This window comes from Spermophilus citellus (assembly GCF_964194105.1).
Source record: "Spermophilus citellus genome assembly, chromosome: X".
NCBI lineage: Eukaryota > Metazoa > Chordata > Mammalia > Rodentia > Sciuridae > Spermophilus > Spermophilus citellus.
Window position 1 is genome coordinate 147,918,976 of NC_138190.1, and position 16,270 is coordinate 147,935,245.

Genomic DNA, 16,270 nt, shown 5'->3' on the forward strand with positions numbered 1-16,270 from the left:
AAACCTACAACACTGACCATGGTATTGACATAAAATTATGTACAGAACATAATGCTTGATAATAAACTATTATTGGTTTATGTATTTACTGAACTACACTGTTTATCATTATTTTAGTGTGTACTCTTCTACATCTAAAGAAACGTTTACTGTGAACCAATATGCCATGTTAAGCTGGCAGAAGCCTCATGCACATTATGACTGCATCAAGACACCATGCTGAGTGATTGAGCTATGTTTTCCAGGTTTGTGCACATACACTCTGGGATATTCGTCTGACAATGAAGTAATCAGAACTTGTCCCATTTTAAGCAATGATGTATGGCTGTATTTCCAACTAGCATAGAATATGGTATCAGAAGTAAAGTCTTCCATGTACTGTAGTGAATTCTCAGATAACTTTCTTTTGGTTATCTGGCCAGATGTGGTGAAGACAATGTGGTGAAAATAATCTGGGATGAGACTCTAATAGCTATCATCATCTCTCAACAAAGAAGCTACTTAAATCATTGTCTATTCTCGCCCAAACTCCATTGTCCATTGCAGGTAAAATTCTAGGATAGGATTCTTGATCTAGACATGATCTTCACGTGGAACAATATCTATACCAATATTTAAATCTTATTTAAATTATGTTCTCAAACATGTTGTCAATAATCTTCAAAGCTGAGTGCAGCCTGTAATCCCAGTGATTTAAGAGGCTGACGCAGGAGGATCCCAAGTTCGAAGCCAGCCTCAGATACTTAGCAAGGCCCTAAGCAACTCAGTGAGACTCTGTCTGTAAATAAAATACAAAATTGGGCTAGAGATTTGGCTCAGTGGTTGAGAGGTCCTGAATTCAATCCCTGGTACCAAAATAAAAGAACCTTCAAATTTCAATTGTATAAATATTGCCTCTTTACTGATACCTATTTGCTAACTCCTACTGTTGTTTTAATGTGCAAGGGATTCTTCCTACTCTCAGTCCTTCCTGTTCTCTTTTTTATTCCCATTTCAAATCTCAGTGCTCTATTCTTTTCTAACCATTGCAATATATATATATATATATATATATATATATATATATATATATATATATATATTAGATGGACACAATACCTGTATTTTATTTATTTATATGCAGTGCTGAGGCTCGAACCCAGTGCCTCACACATGCTAGGCAAGTGCTGTTCCACTGAGCTACAACCCCAGCCGTGCATGAACTTTTATTTAAAGAACTGACAAAGCTGCAAATTCACTGAGTTTTGTAATTTGATATGGCATTAGATCAAAATATAACTTTGGGTTTTGGTTACCTTTTTTGTGCTATAAAAGTGATTCCTTGAGGATGGTTATAGAAATTTTGTCCATAAGCTCAACAAAAAATTCAAGGAATTTGATTGTCCTTTAATCTATTCAGAGCAGTAATGAGTGGCCATCTTATTCTACAATTGTTAAAATTTTATGTAACTATAACCACAATGTAATTTTAGAACATTTTGCTACTTTAAAGGGAAACCCTGCTTCTGCTAATAACTCATTAGCAGTTATTTCCAGTGTTATCCTAAACCTCCTAGTACTAGGCAACCATTAATGTGTCTCTATCTAGATTTGCCTATACTGAGCAGTTCGTGTAAGTGGGATCATATAATATGTGGCCTTGTGTCTTTTGATTCTTTCACTCATCATAGTGCTTTCAAGGTTTCATCTATGTTGTAAAACGTATTAATATCATATTTAATTCCTTCCTTATGGGTAAATAATATTCCATGGTATGGATAGACCACTTTTTGTTTATATATTCAACTGCTGATGGCCATTTGAATTGTTTCCACCCTTTGGCTATTGTGAATAATTGTGCTATGAATATCCTTGGAGAAAATCCAATTTGGTTCCAGTTTGTAGCCTACAGGAAGGAGTATATAGCAGTGAACAAAACAGACAAAAATTTCCTGCCTTGATAAAGCTATAATATTCTAGTAGTGGAGCAGACAATGAGGGAAGAGCAGGTATGAAAGCTCCAAGATGGAGGAATGCCCCTATAATACTCAGGAACAGACAAGAGCCATCATGGCAGGAGGAAAGGAATAAAGGGCATGATTGGAAGGACATGAACTCAAGAAGAATTGGAGGCAAATTCTCATAGCCATTGTAAGAACTTTGGCTTTTGCTCTTTAATGAGATGGTGTATTAGTTTCCTTGGACTATTATAACAAATTATCTCCAAACCAGTGGCTTAAAACCCACAGAAATTTACTCTTTCACAATTACAGAGGCTAGAAATCTGAAAGCATGTCAATCTCTGCCTTCACCTTCACTTGAACTTTTCCTCTTCTGACTTTTCCGTTCTCTTGTAAGGAGCTTGCCATTGGTTTTAGGGCTCAGCCAGGTAATGCAGGATGAGTTCATGATCCTTAACTTTATTATTTATGCACTGACCCTTTTGCAAATACTGTTGCATTCACAGGGTCTGAAGGTTAGGTTGTGGACATAGCTTTTGGGGGACCACTGTTCAACCCACTACAATGGGAAGCCTTAAAAGATTTTGAGCAGAGAAGGGACAGGATCTAAAAGTAGAAACAGACGCACCTGTAGGAGGCCACTGGAAAAATCTAGACGAGTCATAGACAGCAGTAATGGTGGAGGAAAGCCACCAGAAATGGTGATATCTCAGCTATGCAGGACAAAATACAATTTTTTACTATAAGAAATTCTCATCCTTTTATTTTTCTTTCATGTAGCTGCTGGAAAATGCGCAGGTCCACACATGGCTCTCACTCTATTCCTATTGGTCAGCATCGCCCTAACTGGAAGTAAATTCCAAGCAGCAAAGGGCTTTCATCCTTCTTGTGCCTCGACATTTTATTTTTTCAACGTAATTGTTCTGACACCAACTTGAACGGGTAGGCGTGAGAAGGCCGCGGGTTTCTACTTACAGAGCCTGAGTATGGGAAGTCAAAGCTGAGACCACTAGCCAGCGACTGCCAGGGCCACGCCCACACGGTCCAGGCCTTGGAGGCGCGCGGCGCTTGCGCCTCCAGCTGGAACCATCAGAGGCTGGGTGAGTCCTCAAGCACATGCGCAGTCGTGCCCGGCAATGGGCAGAGGCAGCCAATGACATTTAGCAGATGGCCCGCGCGCGTCCCAGGCCCCACCCCCAGTGAAGTCCCTCCCCTTCCCGCCCTGCGGCGCGGCACGCACGGGCTGTGCGCCGGTGGGCGGTTCCTGGTGGCGCGGCCTGACGGACCCTAGCGGCTGGAGTCTGCGGGTAGTTTTTTCGGGGTTGGCGAGCCTGGAACGCACGCGGTGCTGTACAACATGGCGGACGAGGAAGGTAAGGGCTGAGGGCGCCTTGGTAGTGAGACCTGGGCGACCTTTTGAAGTCTTGAGGAGCCAGGGGTGGGGAGATAGCATCAGGCCCCGCGCCTGCTGCCTGCTCTCGCTGGTGGGTCTGCTGCGTATCCGCCGGGCCTTAGGCCGACCTTGCCTCTTGGCCCTGACTCCACGGAGGAGTGTCGAGCAGAAGCTCTCGCGGCAACTGTACTCCACGGGTTTCAGGCTTCCCACCTCTGAGAGTACACCTAGAACCCGGGTCGCCATTAGTGTCATGGGATGGAGCGAGCGAGGGTACTAAGAAGGTGTGGGAAAAAGGCCGGGTGGTCCCGGAATGGGGATAACTCCGAGTTCAAAACGTCCTAGAGAACACAAGCCCGCATGAACAGTTGAGTGGCCGCCTGTGGAACTTTCTGGCCCATGGGTGAGCGCTTCTGTTGGGTATTTGAGCCCTGCCTCAGCCACGTGGTGAATTGGAAGGGAAGTCAGCACGTGCAACAGCTTGCAGTCATTACCAGGCAGTCGACCCATGTGTTTGGCCTTACCCATTTGAGTTTTCTGCACCAGTGCTAGATTAAAATCCTTTTTCTACCTGTTTTAACTTTGTTTTGTTTCGATTGTTCCGAGGAAAAATTACCAAATCTTGTGTTTGTTTTAGTAGTTATTTTACCAAAGAAACATAAGAAGAAAAAGGAGCGGAAGTCTTTACAAGAAGAAGATGTAGCTGTAAGTAGGGATGTGTTTTACTTTGCTTTGACTAAAAAGACTAGTTAACATATTAAACTAAAGAAGTGTTAAATATTCTCAACGAATGGGCTAGCATTCACTAGTCATTGTGTAGAGCCAAAACACTGAAAAGCCAAAGGCAGACAACCTAAGTTTCTAATTATACATAGTTTACAAAATGCTGTTGGCAACAGCAACTGTTCTTCCTGGATTTCTCTTTCTTGTCCCATCAGCAGACCCCCATTTCCTTTTATTTTAAATGTATTGCACCCATCTTAATGGCACTTCACCTAAAGAGCTTCTGGTTCATTTCTTCCCTGTGGAGGTTCTGAGGAAAAGGCACACAATGCCTTATTTGTCATTTAAAAGGCATACACCACTGTGGTAGTAATGGAATTGTTCAAAATAGATGGAAAGATCTAATAGGTCATGTATCTGTCCTCTTAAAGGAAATACAACATGCTGAAGAATTTCTTATCAAACCAGAATCCAAAGTGGCTCAGTTGGATACATCTCAGTGGCCCTTGTTGCTAAAGGTATGTGCTGTGTGCATTAGGTTGATGTCTGACTTTGATACTATTTCTAATTGTTAAACAGTTAATTAAGAATATTTACTACTAGGGGCTGGGGTTGTAGCTCAGTGGTACAGCACTTGCCTTGCATGCCTGAGGCACTATGTTCAATCCTCAGCACCACATAAAAATAAATAAAATACTGTGTCCATCTACAACTAAAAAATATTTTAAAATAAATAAAATAAAAAAGCATATCTACTACTAAATCTTTTACTTTAACAAATGCCACCATAATGAGTCACAGTCTAAAACAGTGACATTTCAGGTATCTGAGATAAAGGGCCAGGTTATTATAAAATTTCCAGTGCATCCAACATTGTTGTTCAGTAAAAATGTCACCACAATGTTAAATTACTATCAAAATTTATAAACAAGTTCGTTTCTTAACTTACTCCATCTTGTACACCTGCACCAATTTGTGGACCAGACTTGCATTGCTTTACTTCTGGGCTTTTAGGCCAGACCTATTTGAATCACATTGTGTGTGATCTTGGACTAGTTGTTTAAACTTTTTAAGGCAGTTTGCTCATAATATCTTCACTTAGGAAGTTGGGCTGAGGGTTAGGTGTTCTATGAAACATATTTAGGCACAGTTTCTAACATACAGTATTCACTATTTCTTTGAGGTTTAAATTGGGTACTTGAGAAATAGAGTTAAATTACACTGTTTTCATAATTTTCACAATTAAAATGTTACACAGCTCGGGTTGGGGCTATAGCTCAGTGGTAGAGCACTTGCCTCATAGATGTGAGGCACTAGGTTCAATCCTTAGCACCACATAAAAATAAATACATAAAGAGATATTGTGTCCATTTATAACTAAAAATTTTTTTTAAAAAATGGATAACAGCTGTGAGTCTTAGAGAAAAAAGTTAGTGAGATAACCCTTGACAGTTTTAATAAAAATCATTGTGTATGGGATGATGAAAGAATGGTATTTATATAATTTAATCAATTTGAGTTTCTGCTTGGCCAGATAATTACTGTCATTTAAGCAATATCTCTTTTCTGTTGTTGGCCTGGAAATATGCTAATAAACAGGGTATGTAAGGTCCCAAACTCCAGGAATGGGAGATAGGTAGTTGAAACATTATTGCTGTTGTTGTAAGTACCATGGAGAAACTAAACTGATGATGAAAGATAGACTTCAGGTAGTGAATTCTTAACCAACTGGTGATCAAGTTTCAGGAGATTACAAAGGAGCAGAGATGTGGGGCATATGGAGCAAGAATAAGCTGGCCATGTTCAGAAACATTGCCAGTCATCTTCAGTTTGGCTCTTTTGTTGCTGAGAAAATCAAAGCTATTCCATGTTTTATTCAAATCCTGCACAATGAAGCCCAGTATGTGTTCTGTAGTACCCCAGTAAGTCTCTTTTTCTAGAGCAATGACTTGAATCTACAAGTAAGTGCTCAAATTTGTCTTGTTCCAATATTGGGAATTTTCCCAGTATTTAAGGAGCTTTAACAGTGTGTCACAGCAACTAATGGTAATGTGGGCACAAAAATCTAGATTTATGAACTTTAAGGGTTGCTATGAACTTTAAGGGTTGATGATGGTGCTAACTCTTGTTTTAGATGTGTCAGTGGTTCATTTATTTTGTGTTATATTGTTGCTTTCTAGAATTTCGATAAGCTAAATGTAAGGACAACACACTATACACCTCTTCCTTGTGGTTCAAATCCTCTGAAGAGGGAGATTGGGGACTATATCAGGTAAATGTGTTGGGATCAAGCATTGTTCAATCAAGTTCTTTTCAAAATAATGCTTTCACATTATTCATATTCAAAGAGGTAGTGTCATCTTAGAATGGCTTTGCCCTGGATATATAACCTATATCTGTGATGGATTTTTTTCTTTTTAATTCTTCAGAAAATTATTGTTGGTGATGGTGGTGGTAGTGATTTTTGGTTTTGGTTGGTTGAAGAGTTCAGAACAGGTAGTACATTTTTTTTTCCCCATTCTAGGACAGGTTTTATTAATCTTGACAAGCCCTCTAACCCCTCTTCCCATGAGGTGGTAGCCTGGATCCGACGAATACTTCGGGTAGAGAAGACAGGACACAGTGGCACCTTGGATCCAAAGGTGACTGGCTGTTTAATCGTGTGCATAGAACGTGCAACACGTTTGGTGAAATCACAACAGAGTGCAGGTATGTGAAAGATGGAGCAGAGGGCTGGCTAGTTAGAGATTGGAAGGCACTCTGCATTTGCTTCCCTTGTGCATTTTGGCTCTTGGAAATTTCTTAATTAGGAGAGAGAAATTCCTGAAGCAGGGATATTCTTTTGGTTTTCATATGCCCTTCTGTCCTTTGCCAGACCCAGGTTGGTCTCTTTTGGAGTTTGAGATACTGGTCATGTGCACATTGAGTCAACGAATTCTAACACTGAGGCAGAATTCTGTCCAGCTCTGGACTTGTCATTCCAGGCTCCTCTCCTGCTGCCTAAAGTACCCTTTTTCTCATTCTCACCTGAGAAAATTCTACTTACCTTAGCAAGGTATTTTCCAGTTGGGCTCTGTACTGGGTGTCCAGCTGTCCTTGTCAGCCCCACTGACCTCCAAGTGAGAAAAAATAACTTCATTTCTTGTTCCCATCAGCACCATGAAATCTGTCTTTTAATAAAAGTTTTATGTAAACATGGTATGAAATATCTGCTTTTTCTGCTATGCAAAATGGCAGTGATTAGGCATGTTAGAAGTATAAAAAAACTTAGTGGCCACACCTGACTACTCTTTTGTCATTTTTCAGGCAAAGAGTATGTGGGAATTGTCCGGCTGCACAATGCTATTGAAGGGGGGACTCAGCTTTCTAGGGTAAGTCTGCCACTGTAGGGAGGGCACCTTAGACTGCTTGGGTTTCTGAGCCCCTAACTATGTGGAAACAGGTTAGCTTTCCTAGCTTATCATCTCTTATGCCCTTTTCAGTGGGCTTCCTTAGCTAGCCTGAGGAGGGGAATACTGGAGGTGGGGACAAACCCTTACCTGAGTAGTTAAAGAAAGGGCATTTTAGAGCTGTGGTTGTGGCTCAGTGGTAGAGTGCTTGCCTGGTATGTGTGAGGCACTGGGTTCCACCGTGAGCACCACATAAAAATAAAGAAAGATTGGGGCTGGGGATGTGGCTCAAGCGGTAGCGCACTCGCCTGGCATGCGTGTGGCCCGGGTTGGATCCTCAGCACCACATACCAACAAAGATGTTGTGTCCGCCGAGAACTAAAAAATAAATATTAAAAATTCTCTCTCTCCCTCTCTCCCTCTCTCCCTCTCCCTCTCTCCCTCCTCTCTCCCTCTCCCTCCTCTCTCACTCCTCTCTCACTCACTCTCACTCTCTCTTTAAAGTAAATAAATAAATGAATAAAGGTATTGTGTTCATCTACAACTAAAAAAAAATTTTAAGATGTTTTTTAAAAGGGTATTTTTGATCTTAATAATTGAAATAAACCTGTGTCTCAATTGTGTTATAAATTCCCCAAATATGCCCTTTAAACTTATGTAAGAATCTATGTGATGAAAGTGCTTTGGTTTGTATTTATCCTTAGGCCCTAGAAACTCTGACAGGTGCCCTGTTCCAGCGACCCCCACTTATTGCTGCAGTAAAGAGGCAACTCCGAGTGAGGACTATCTATGAGAGCAAAATGATTGAATATGATCCTGAAAGAAGACTAGGTGAGTCGTTAGACCTGTGAGGAACTGAATTGCCACAGACTGCAAGTGAGTAGGAATGCATTTTTAGGGTTCCATTCTGTTGTTAAAAGTAGATGCACTTAGCATATTGTATATTCTTCTCCTGCATCTGTCTTCTCTAGTCCTGATGGCTCAGATGGAGAATAACTCAGGTTCACAACCAAATATGTGTTGTTTACTCTGTAAAATAGGTGCAACTTTTTTTGTATATGTGTCTCAGGAATCTTTTGGGTGAGTTGTGAGGCTGGCACTTACATTCGGACACTGTGTGTACACCTTGGCTTGTTGTTGGGAGTTGGCGGTCAGATGCAGGAACTTCGGAGGGTTCGTTCTGGAGTCATGAGTGAAAAGGTATGCCATTGTGGGGCTAGAGGCTTTAGAACTGATTCTTTTTTTTTTTTTTTTTTTTTTTTTAAGAGAGAGGGAGGGAGAGAGAGAGAATTTTTTTTTTAATATTTATTTTTTAGTTATTGACAGACACAACATCTTTGTTTGTATGTGGTGCTGAGGATCGAACCCGGGCCGCACGCATGCCAGGCGAGCGCGCTACCGCTTGAGCCACATCCCCAGCCCCTTGAACTGATTCTTAATATCTGCCAGCCCTTGATGGAACCTTACATGCTTCATATCCTGAGAAAGACGATTTCCAAAGTGTTGAGTTCAGTTCAGGGCAGCTTCCCTGTTCTGTTAATTAAACTTTGGAACATTAAAATTGACTAGGGGAGATGATCAGATAGAAAATATTAATCTATTCTATTTACTTCCTGGTCTACAAAAATGCCTGCTTAAATCTAATTTAGCAACAGTTAAAATAACAATTCTAAGAGACTGAAGATTCCTAATGACCTTAGACTAGCAGACAAGTTCACAAGTAGTTACCTTCAATTTTAAGAAGTTTGGGTTCTGGTGGATATTTGAGATATGAAGACACTGAATTACTTTCATCTGTGGCTGCTTTTCAGGACCATATGGTGACAATGCATGATGTGCTTGATGCTCAGTGGCTATATGATAACCACAAGGATGAGAGTTACCTGCGGCGAGTTGTTTACCCTTTGGAAAAGCTGTTGACATCCCATAAACGATTGGTTATGAAAGATAGTGCAGTAAGTTCTGGATTAAGCGCCCACATTTGGATAGGATGTACTCTAGAGATGAGACAGTCCATGTTCTGAAACCATTCTATTTTTTAAAAATGAAACATTAGTACTGTGAATTTACATTTATCATTTTCCTTAGGGTCTAATTCCCCTCCTATTGGCATAGGTTAGATGCTAGATTCTCTGCTGTTAATAACGGAAACATCTATGAAGTCAAAACCATATATATATATATATATATCTCTCTTTAAAGGTTTAATGCTAATTCTCCTATTTAAAAATAGAGCAAATTAAACATTGACTTTAACAGTTCTAAGTAACTTGGTTCAGGTAATAGACTTGGTGGTACAAAAAAATTTGGCTCTCTTTAACTTGTTACTTCTGCATGTGCATAAGAAACCTTGACTTATTTAAATTATTGTTAGAAAAAGTTGTTTTGATGGGGAAATTTTGAGACTAAAGTTTCAGATCTATAACAACTGTTTTTATCTTGTGGGAATTTTAATAAAAACTCTTGTTTAAATAAATTATAGTTTGAGGCAATGAAATCTAGATCCCACTGAGCTTATCAAGCCTTTTTCTTAGCAGATTTACTATGTAGCTTTATAATTAAGAGAAGAAGTCTTCATCTGCGCACAGTGGCACATGCCTGTAATCCAAGCCACTAGGGAGGTTGAAGCAGGAGCACAAGTTCAAAGCCAGCCTCAGCAACTGAGCAAGGCCCCGGCTCAAAGCGGGGAGTGGGTGGGTACGAAGCGGCTCTATGGTTAAATGCTCTGGGATCCAGTGTCAATCTCTATTACCAAACAACAACAAACAAAAAAGAGTAGTCCTCTTAGTAATGCAAGTGAAATGCAGTTATTTTAGTTTGGCCCTTTCTTTTTTTAAGGGTCTGGAATTTTTAAAATAGCTTTTTTATTTCTAATTGTAATATGATTAGAGGATGTAGGCTTTTATAAATTAAGATTGTTTTGTGGCTTGGTGCATAATCAATTTTTGTTAAATACTATCTAGCCATAAATTTTTTTTCTAACTTGAGGGATATTTCTATGTAATAATTTGAGGTTGATAATTGTTTGTATTCAGTTATTAAAATTGTGTATTCATATATGGTGCATTTTTTTATGTCATAGTCTATAATAAAAGGTTAAAAGATTAAAGAGGTATACTAAAACATAGCACTATTAAGAATTGAAAAAAAGTCATGTGTAAATGTGATGTTCTGGGATCAGGCTGTTAACTTCTGGGTGAATTTAAGGAGAGGGTGGAATATGGTCAAGTGAAGACAAGATGTCATGAGATGCATTGGATGCCATCAAACTCTAGGGAGTTAACCATTGGCTTATAAATTCTATACCAAAACTTATGTGGTTGAGCAGGCCTACTTAACTTTTTGCAAGTTACTTTGGGATTCTGTTACTGGTTGCATCTTCAGTAAATGTATTGTTCTTTCTCCTGGTAAAAGTTAGTAGGGGGTAATTCATGAAAAGTAAGGCAGGTTTGATTATGTAACTTAGTGAAGAAAGAGGGATGTGTTCTTCAGCAACTAGAGATTCATGGGAATAATGAGATGTGTAAAGTTTTTAGACCAGTGCCTAGCATGCAGTAAGTAGCTGCTACTATTCTGTGACCCTTGATGTCCTATTGAACTCTCAGTGCCATTAGCTACCTTTCCTGCTCTCACCTCTCCTGTTATAGAGTGTAGGAGTAGGATGGAGGGCAGTGGCTGGGAGCCTCACATGTGATACCATCTCTGTAGGTAAATGCAATCTGCTATGGGGCCAAGATTATGCTGCCAGGTGTTCTCCGATATGAAGATGGCATTGAGGTCAACCAGGAGATTGTGGTCATCACTACCAAGGGGGAAGCAATCTGCATGGGTAAGGAGGGATGTCACCCTCATCAGTTCTGGAGATGGGGCTCTATTCTGCATCATCATAGCTATGCTTACTGAGAGCCAGTCTGCACATACTGACTCCTTATGTTGATCTATTCATGGTGTCTCCTAAGGTCTACAGATGGTCACAGTAAAGGGGGAGGTCAGTCAGGTGCAGGTGAGGAGGAGATAAGTGGGATTTCTCTTTCATATGAGTAGATTCTTGGCTCTCCAGAGAGAATATAGGGAATCACTGGTGATGAGTGGTTGCGGTTATCTGTGGTAATCAAAAATAAAGATCCTTTATTTTGCTCCTTGTCTGCTTGCAGGTAGCTTAATAAGTAACTTTTTTTTTTAATTTATGAAAGTTTCGCTACTATTGGGTCACTCCTTATGACTTTAAATACCCTGTGCCCCTCTTAATGAGTGAGTCAGACTATTCATTTAATAGTTCTAATTTATACCAGAAGTAAAGCAAAGCATGTCAACTCACTCAACTCTGTGAGCAGGTGAGGCAGTCATAGAAGGCTTCAATCCCACAGATTGAAGTTTCCGGGATCCATTTTCTTGTAACATTCCGTGGCCCTTAGGGGACATGTGTGCCAAGCCTATACATGTCCTAAGCCACAAACCTGCCATGTGTATCCACTTGCTTTGGTTAGGTGTCTTTAAATTGGTAAAGTTAGCATCATTTCAGAAGCTTCCTTCCTATAATGGAGGATTTTTCTCCATATTCACAGTCTAAGCAAAGGAAACCCCTGTTAAGGTAGTAGATCTCGGGGCTATAAGTGGGGTTTTAAAAGTCATGAAGCAGTAGAATTGGGATTCATCAGTTATCAAGCCCTTCCCCTTCAAATCATTCTTTTCTTTCTAATGCCTACAGCTATTGCGTTGATGACCACAGCAGTGATCTCTACCTGTGACCATGGTATAGTAGCAAAGATCAAGAGAGTGATTATGGAGAGAGACACCTACCCTCGGAAGTGGGGTTTGGGTCCAAAGGTAAGTAGGACTGGGTTTTAGGCCTTGCTGGGTTATTTTGCTTTGTGTTACTGTTGAGTACCTGCTCTTATAAATCTTGGTGTGTCCTTACTACTGTAGCCTTGCATCGTGTTGGATTGTTGACAGTGAACAGAGTCAGGCTGCATCGTAGACCTCAAAGATTTGTGGCCTCATGGGGCAAAACAGTTGGGCATTTCTTAAATACATACATAGTAGGATGCTGAATTTTAGCCAAGTTAATGGCTTTTAGAAGTGCAGAAATGCTGGATGCAGTGGTGCGCACCTGTAATCCCAGTGGCTCAGGAGGCTGAGGCAGGAGGATGACGGGTTCAAAACCAGCTTCAGCAAAAACGAGGCACTAAGCAACTCATTGAGACCCTGTCTCTAAATAAAACACAAAATAGGGCTGGGGATGTGGCTCAGTTGTTGAGTGCTCCTGAGTTCAATCCCTGATACCAAAAAAAAAAAAAAGGTCAGGGAGGTCTCCAGGGTTACGGAATCCACAGTGAGGAGTTTATCTGGGTCAGGTAATCTGGGCAAGGGATTTTTCTTTTAAAGCAGTGTGAAGGGTGGATGGGTTAGGTATTGGTGAGGTGAAGAGGGGAGGGAACAATTCAGGACAATTCTGCAGAGGAGGGGGACGCTCTTCTTAGAATACACAAGGCAGAAATGTTATGCCATTCTGTGCAAGCAGGGTAGGTCTAAGGGTATAGTGTGCAGTCACATTGTCTATTTTTTGCATTGATACATCATTCTAATTTTAACCCCAATGTACTACCAGGCAAGTCAGAAGAAGCTAATGATCAAACAAGGTCTTCTGGACAAGCATGGCAAACCCACAGATAACACTCCTGCCACCTGGAAGCAGGAGTACATTGACTACAGGTGAGGGTAAGATGTTTCAGGGACTGGGTAGAGACAGGAAACTTTTCATTTGGACATTGATGACAGATGAGGTTGCAGATCCCTGGTAGAGAGTGAGAGTTTTATTTTGAGCAAATGTGCTAAGTGCCCAACTATAGGACCCAGTGCTTCAGTTCAGTTTTCTTCGCTGGGTTCTGTGAAACCTTGGCTGCCTGGGCCAGGTAAGGGCTCAGGCCTGAATAGCACACAGTTCTTTCTAATCTGGTCGTTTGACTCTTGAGGGAGTAAGTCTGTAATAGTAACTGGTGAATTCTGTCCAGAGTTAGTATTTTTGTGGTGGTTTTGGGCTTACCCAGTATTGCTGAATAACTCAGAATATAGCAGAACTGCTGTGGAAAGCTGCTCAGCCAATTTGACTTATTACTGCTTCTATTTCAGTGATTCTGGCAAAAGAGAGGTGGTTGCTGAAGTATTAAAAACCACATCTTTAGTTGCTGAAGTGGTAAAAGCCCCACAGGTAGTTTCTGAAGCTGTAAAAGTCCCAAAGGTGAGTGGCATGCCATGGTCTGTTGGAAATGTGCTTCAGGAGATAATTCTAAGCACCAGTGTTAGGCTCAGTTTAGCTTCTCACCCTCATCCTAGCTGCAGTGCATACACAGATAATGTCTCATATTCGCCTTGGGGGCCTGGTTTGGGCTCTGTGGGCTTCTCTGATTCATGTTCCCTGTGTGTCTGCTGTGAGGAGAATGAGACTAGCCTAGCCAGTAGCAGTCCAGTGTTTAAAGGGTGAAAGTATATGGTGGCAACTTGGGTGATACTTAGTGACTTATAAACTGTTGGCAGAACTTTTCACTTGTCAGATGTGAATTCCAACTTTGCCTACATTCTGTAAGAATTTAGGGACCACTCTTAGGTCCTGTAGTCCACCTGTGAGAGAAATGACTTCTCAGGGCCTTCTAGTCCCTAAACCCCATGCTGCAACTGTGGTACTCCTGTTGTGTCCCACAGCTTTACTTACTGTTGGGTCTAGTTGGGTTCTTAAGACTTTTGGATGTACTGAACTTTTCTTATCTGTAACTAACAAGGATCTAACTTTCAACCAATCATTTTCATTTTAGCGGAAGCGAGAGAGTGAGAGTGAAAGTGATGAGAACCCTCCAGTAGCTCCCCAGTTGATCAAGAAGGAAAAGAAGAAGAATAAGAAAGACAAAAAGGCCAAAACTGCATTAGAGCATGGGGGCGAGCCTGGAGATGGGGTATGTATAAACAGTTGGATTCCTTGGGCTAGCTTAGTCCTTGGCTAGGGAAAGAATTAGGTGGTGCTGGCTTCATTACTCTTGAAGCTATAACACAAGGATGGGATGTTACCTTGATCTCTTACCTTTAGTGCTTCCCTGTGTTCTGGAGTGCCTTGTCCACTCTCATGGGATGAACATGGGGACATACTATATTAATGGGCCCAGTTCAAATTCTGTTGACAGTGGGTAGGAAGGATTTATACCTTCATCATCTGAATGTTTCAGCTTACAAAAGTAGACGATTAGGATGTCACAGACATCAGCTCACACGCAACATTTATCCCAGAATGTCCTTACAAGTCCTGAAAAGGGTTACAAACCTATGTGGAATTTATCAGATTTTCTTTGTGGGGAGTCATAATTGTTTTGCTTAATGGATGCTGTAAGCTTGTTTCTCTTCTCTCCAGGACAGTGACACCACGAAGAAGAAGAAGAAGAAGAAGAAGAAAGCAAAAGTGGTGGAAGTGATGTCTGAGTAGTGAAGGTGACATTAAGCCTTGTGCCCAGCTGGTGGGAGAGATGAAAGCCTTATTGAGAAAACAGTTTCTTTTGTTTTGAGGGAGTAGAACAAAGGTTCTGGACAGGGTGGAGAGTTCTGGCACATTTTAGCTGCTACTTAAAACCTCAGTGATACTACCTGTTGTGGTCATCCCATCTTGTCCTGTTTTAAGGATGTGGGTGGATTAAAAAAAAAAAAGGCAGATTGTATGCCATTGACTTCTATTCTTGCTTGAGTTGGGAAGCCTCAGTTTCAGACCTAGAACTGTCCAGTAACTGTCTGGATCTGTTTATTAATGACCATTTTTAACATTATAGTTCTCTCCTACTTTATTCTGTGTTTTTTTTTAACTTTGTTCAAAAAGTTTGTAAAAATTAAGTCTGCTCAATGAAACGGTGTAGAACTCTTGATAAATGAAAGAGTAACTGAACCAACGTGTTCACTGGGGAAATCTTGTCTCCAATGGCCTTTGAGGACAGTGGTCTATTCTGGTGTTGGGTATGGGCCTCACAGGCCCAGTACTGTCCATCTTGTTTCTGACCTAGCTGTCAGTCCTTTGTGTACTCGTCCAGTGCTTGTGTGTTCAGCGGCATTTACCCAAATCCATCTGGCTACTTGTGTTTGTGGCAGAAACAACTTTTCCTGTACCCTCATGTTATAAACCCTCATTTACATTTGAAGAATGGACTTGCTTATTGCTGGGAGAAGAGTGTTGTAATTTTTACATATTAAAGTTGACTCATGGCATTTCTAAAGTATTCCTGTTGGATTTTATAATTGTCAGTAATCTCAAACTGGCATAACAAAAAATATATAAAAAATGTTTTGATTAAAAATCTGGGGACTTTAGTGTCCTGTGTAAAATTTTCTTTTCCTTTGTTAGTTTTACATTTCTGTAGAACATTCACCTTGAGGCCTATCTAATAGGATAAAATACTCTTGAGGAGAGGTCATAAATCCAATATTTTGTTCAAAAGCACTGAAGAGAAAAGTAGATTTGCTACATAATGTCCCTGGGGTGGAACTATGTCCTGGGGATGCTATTTGTACCTGCAGACACATGGACTCCTAACTTACTGGTTGGAGCCTGCTAGTGTTATCAGTTCTAGTGCTGGTGAGTGGGCAGGAACCTGAAGGCCTTGGGGACATAAGACTGGCAAGGTCTAGGATTGCTTCCAATTTGGTGCCCAAAACCAAGAAAATACAAGCAACACTTTGTGGGAGAGTTTTGGCATGCAAAAAGGGGAACCCCCGAGCTCTAGCCAGATATGAAGAACATACCCTGGCACCAGCCCATCTGAGCGTCTGCTTCCCCAAGCTGCACAGCTAGGACCCCA

At 40.9% G+C, this 16,270-nt stretch overlaps 1 protein-coding gene across 2 annotated transcripts; it reads left to right on the top strand.

The window, feature by feature from the left end:
- Positions 1-3,172: 3,172 nt before the first annotated feature.
- Positions 3,173-15,287, top strand: DKC1 (dyskerin pseudouridine synthase 1). Of its 2 annotated transcripts, none has more exons than XM_081276727.1 (15): positions 3,173-3,313; positions 3,974-4,038; positions 4,488-4,574; positions 6,237-6,328; positions 6,581-6,765; positions 7,363-7,427; positions 8,150-8,276; positions 8,515-8,645; positions 9,257-9,400; positions 11,154-11,274; positions 12,154-12,272; positions 13,054-13,157; positions 13,575-13,683; positions 14,255-14,392; positions 14,842-15,287. In XM_081276727.1, exons 1-15 carry the CDS (start codon positions 3,298-3,300, stop codon positions 14,911-14,913), a joined length of 1,575 nt encoding a protein of 524 aa, XP_081132853.1. In that variant the 5' UTR covers positions 3,173-3,297; the 3' UTR covers positions 14,914-15,287. The 2 variants fall into 2 exon arrangements, with proteins under 2 accessions (XP_081132853.1, XP_081132852.1); XM_081276726.1 differs by having other exon boundaries at positions 3,175-3,313; positions 3,971-4,038.
- The last annotated feature ends 983 nt before the right edge of the window (positions 15,288-16,270 follow it).

What these genes read in the sequence shown, in the direction of transcription:
- DKC1 (XM_081276726.1), top strand. An exon ending in GGGGGAAGCAATCTGCATGG is followed by an intron (nt 11,275 to 12,153) that starts GTAAGGAGGGAT and finishes TAATGCCTACAG; the next exon opens with CTATTGCGTTGATGACCACA. An exon ending in AGTGGGGTTTGGGTCCAAAG is followed by an intron (nt 12,273 to 13,053) that starts GTAAGTAGGACT and finishes ATGTACTACCAG; the next exon opens with GCAAGTCAGAAGAAGCTAAT.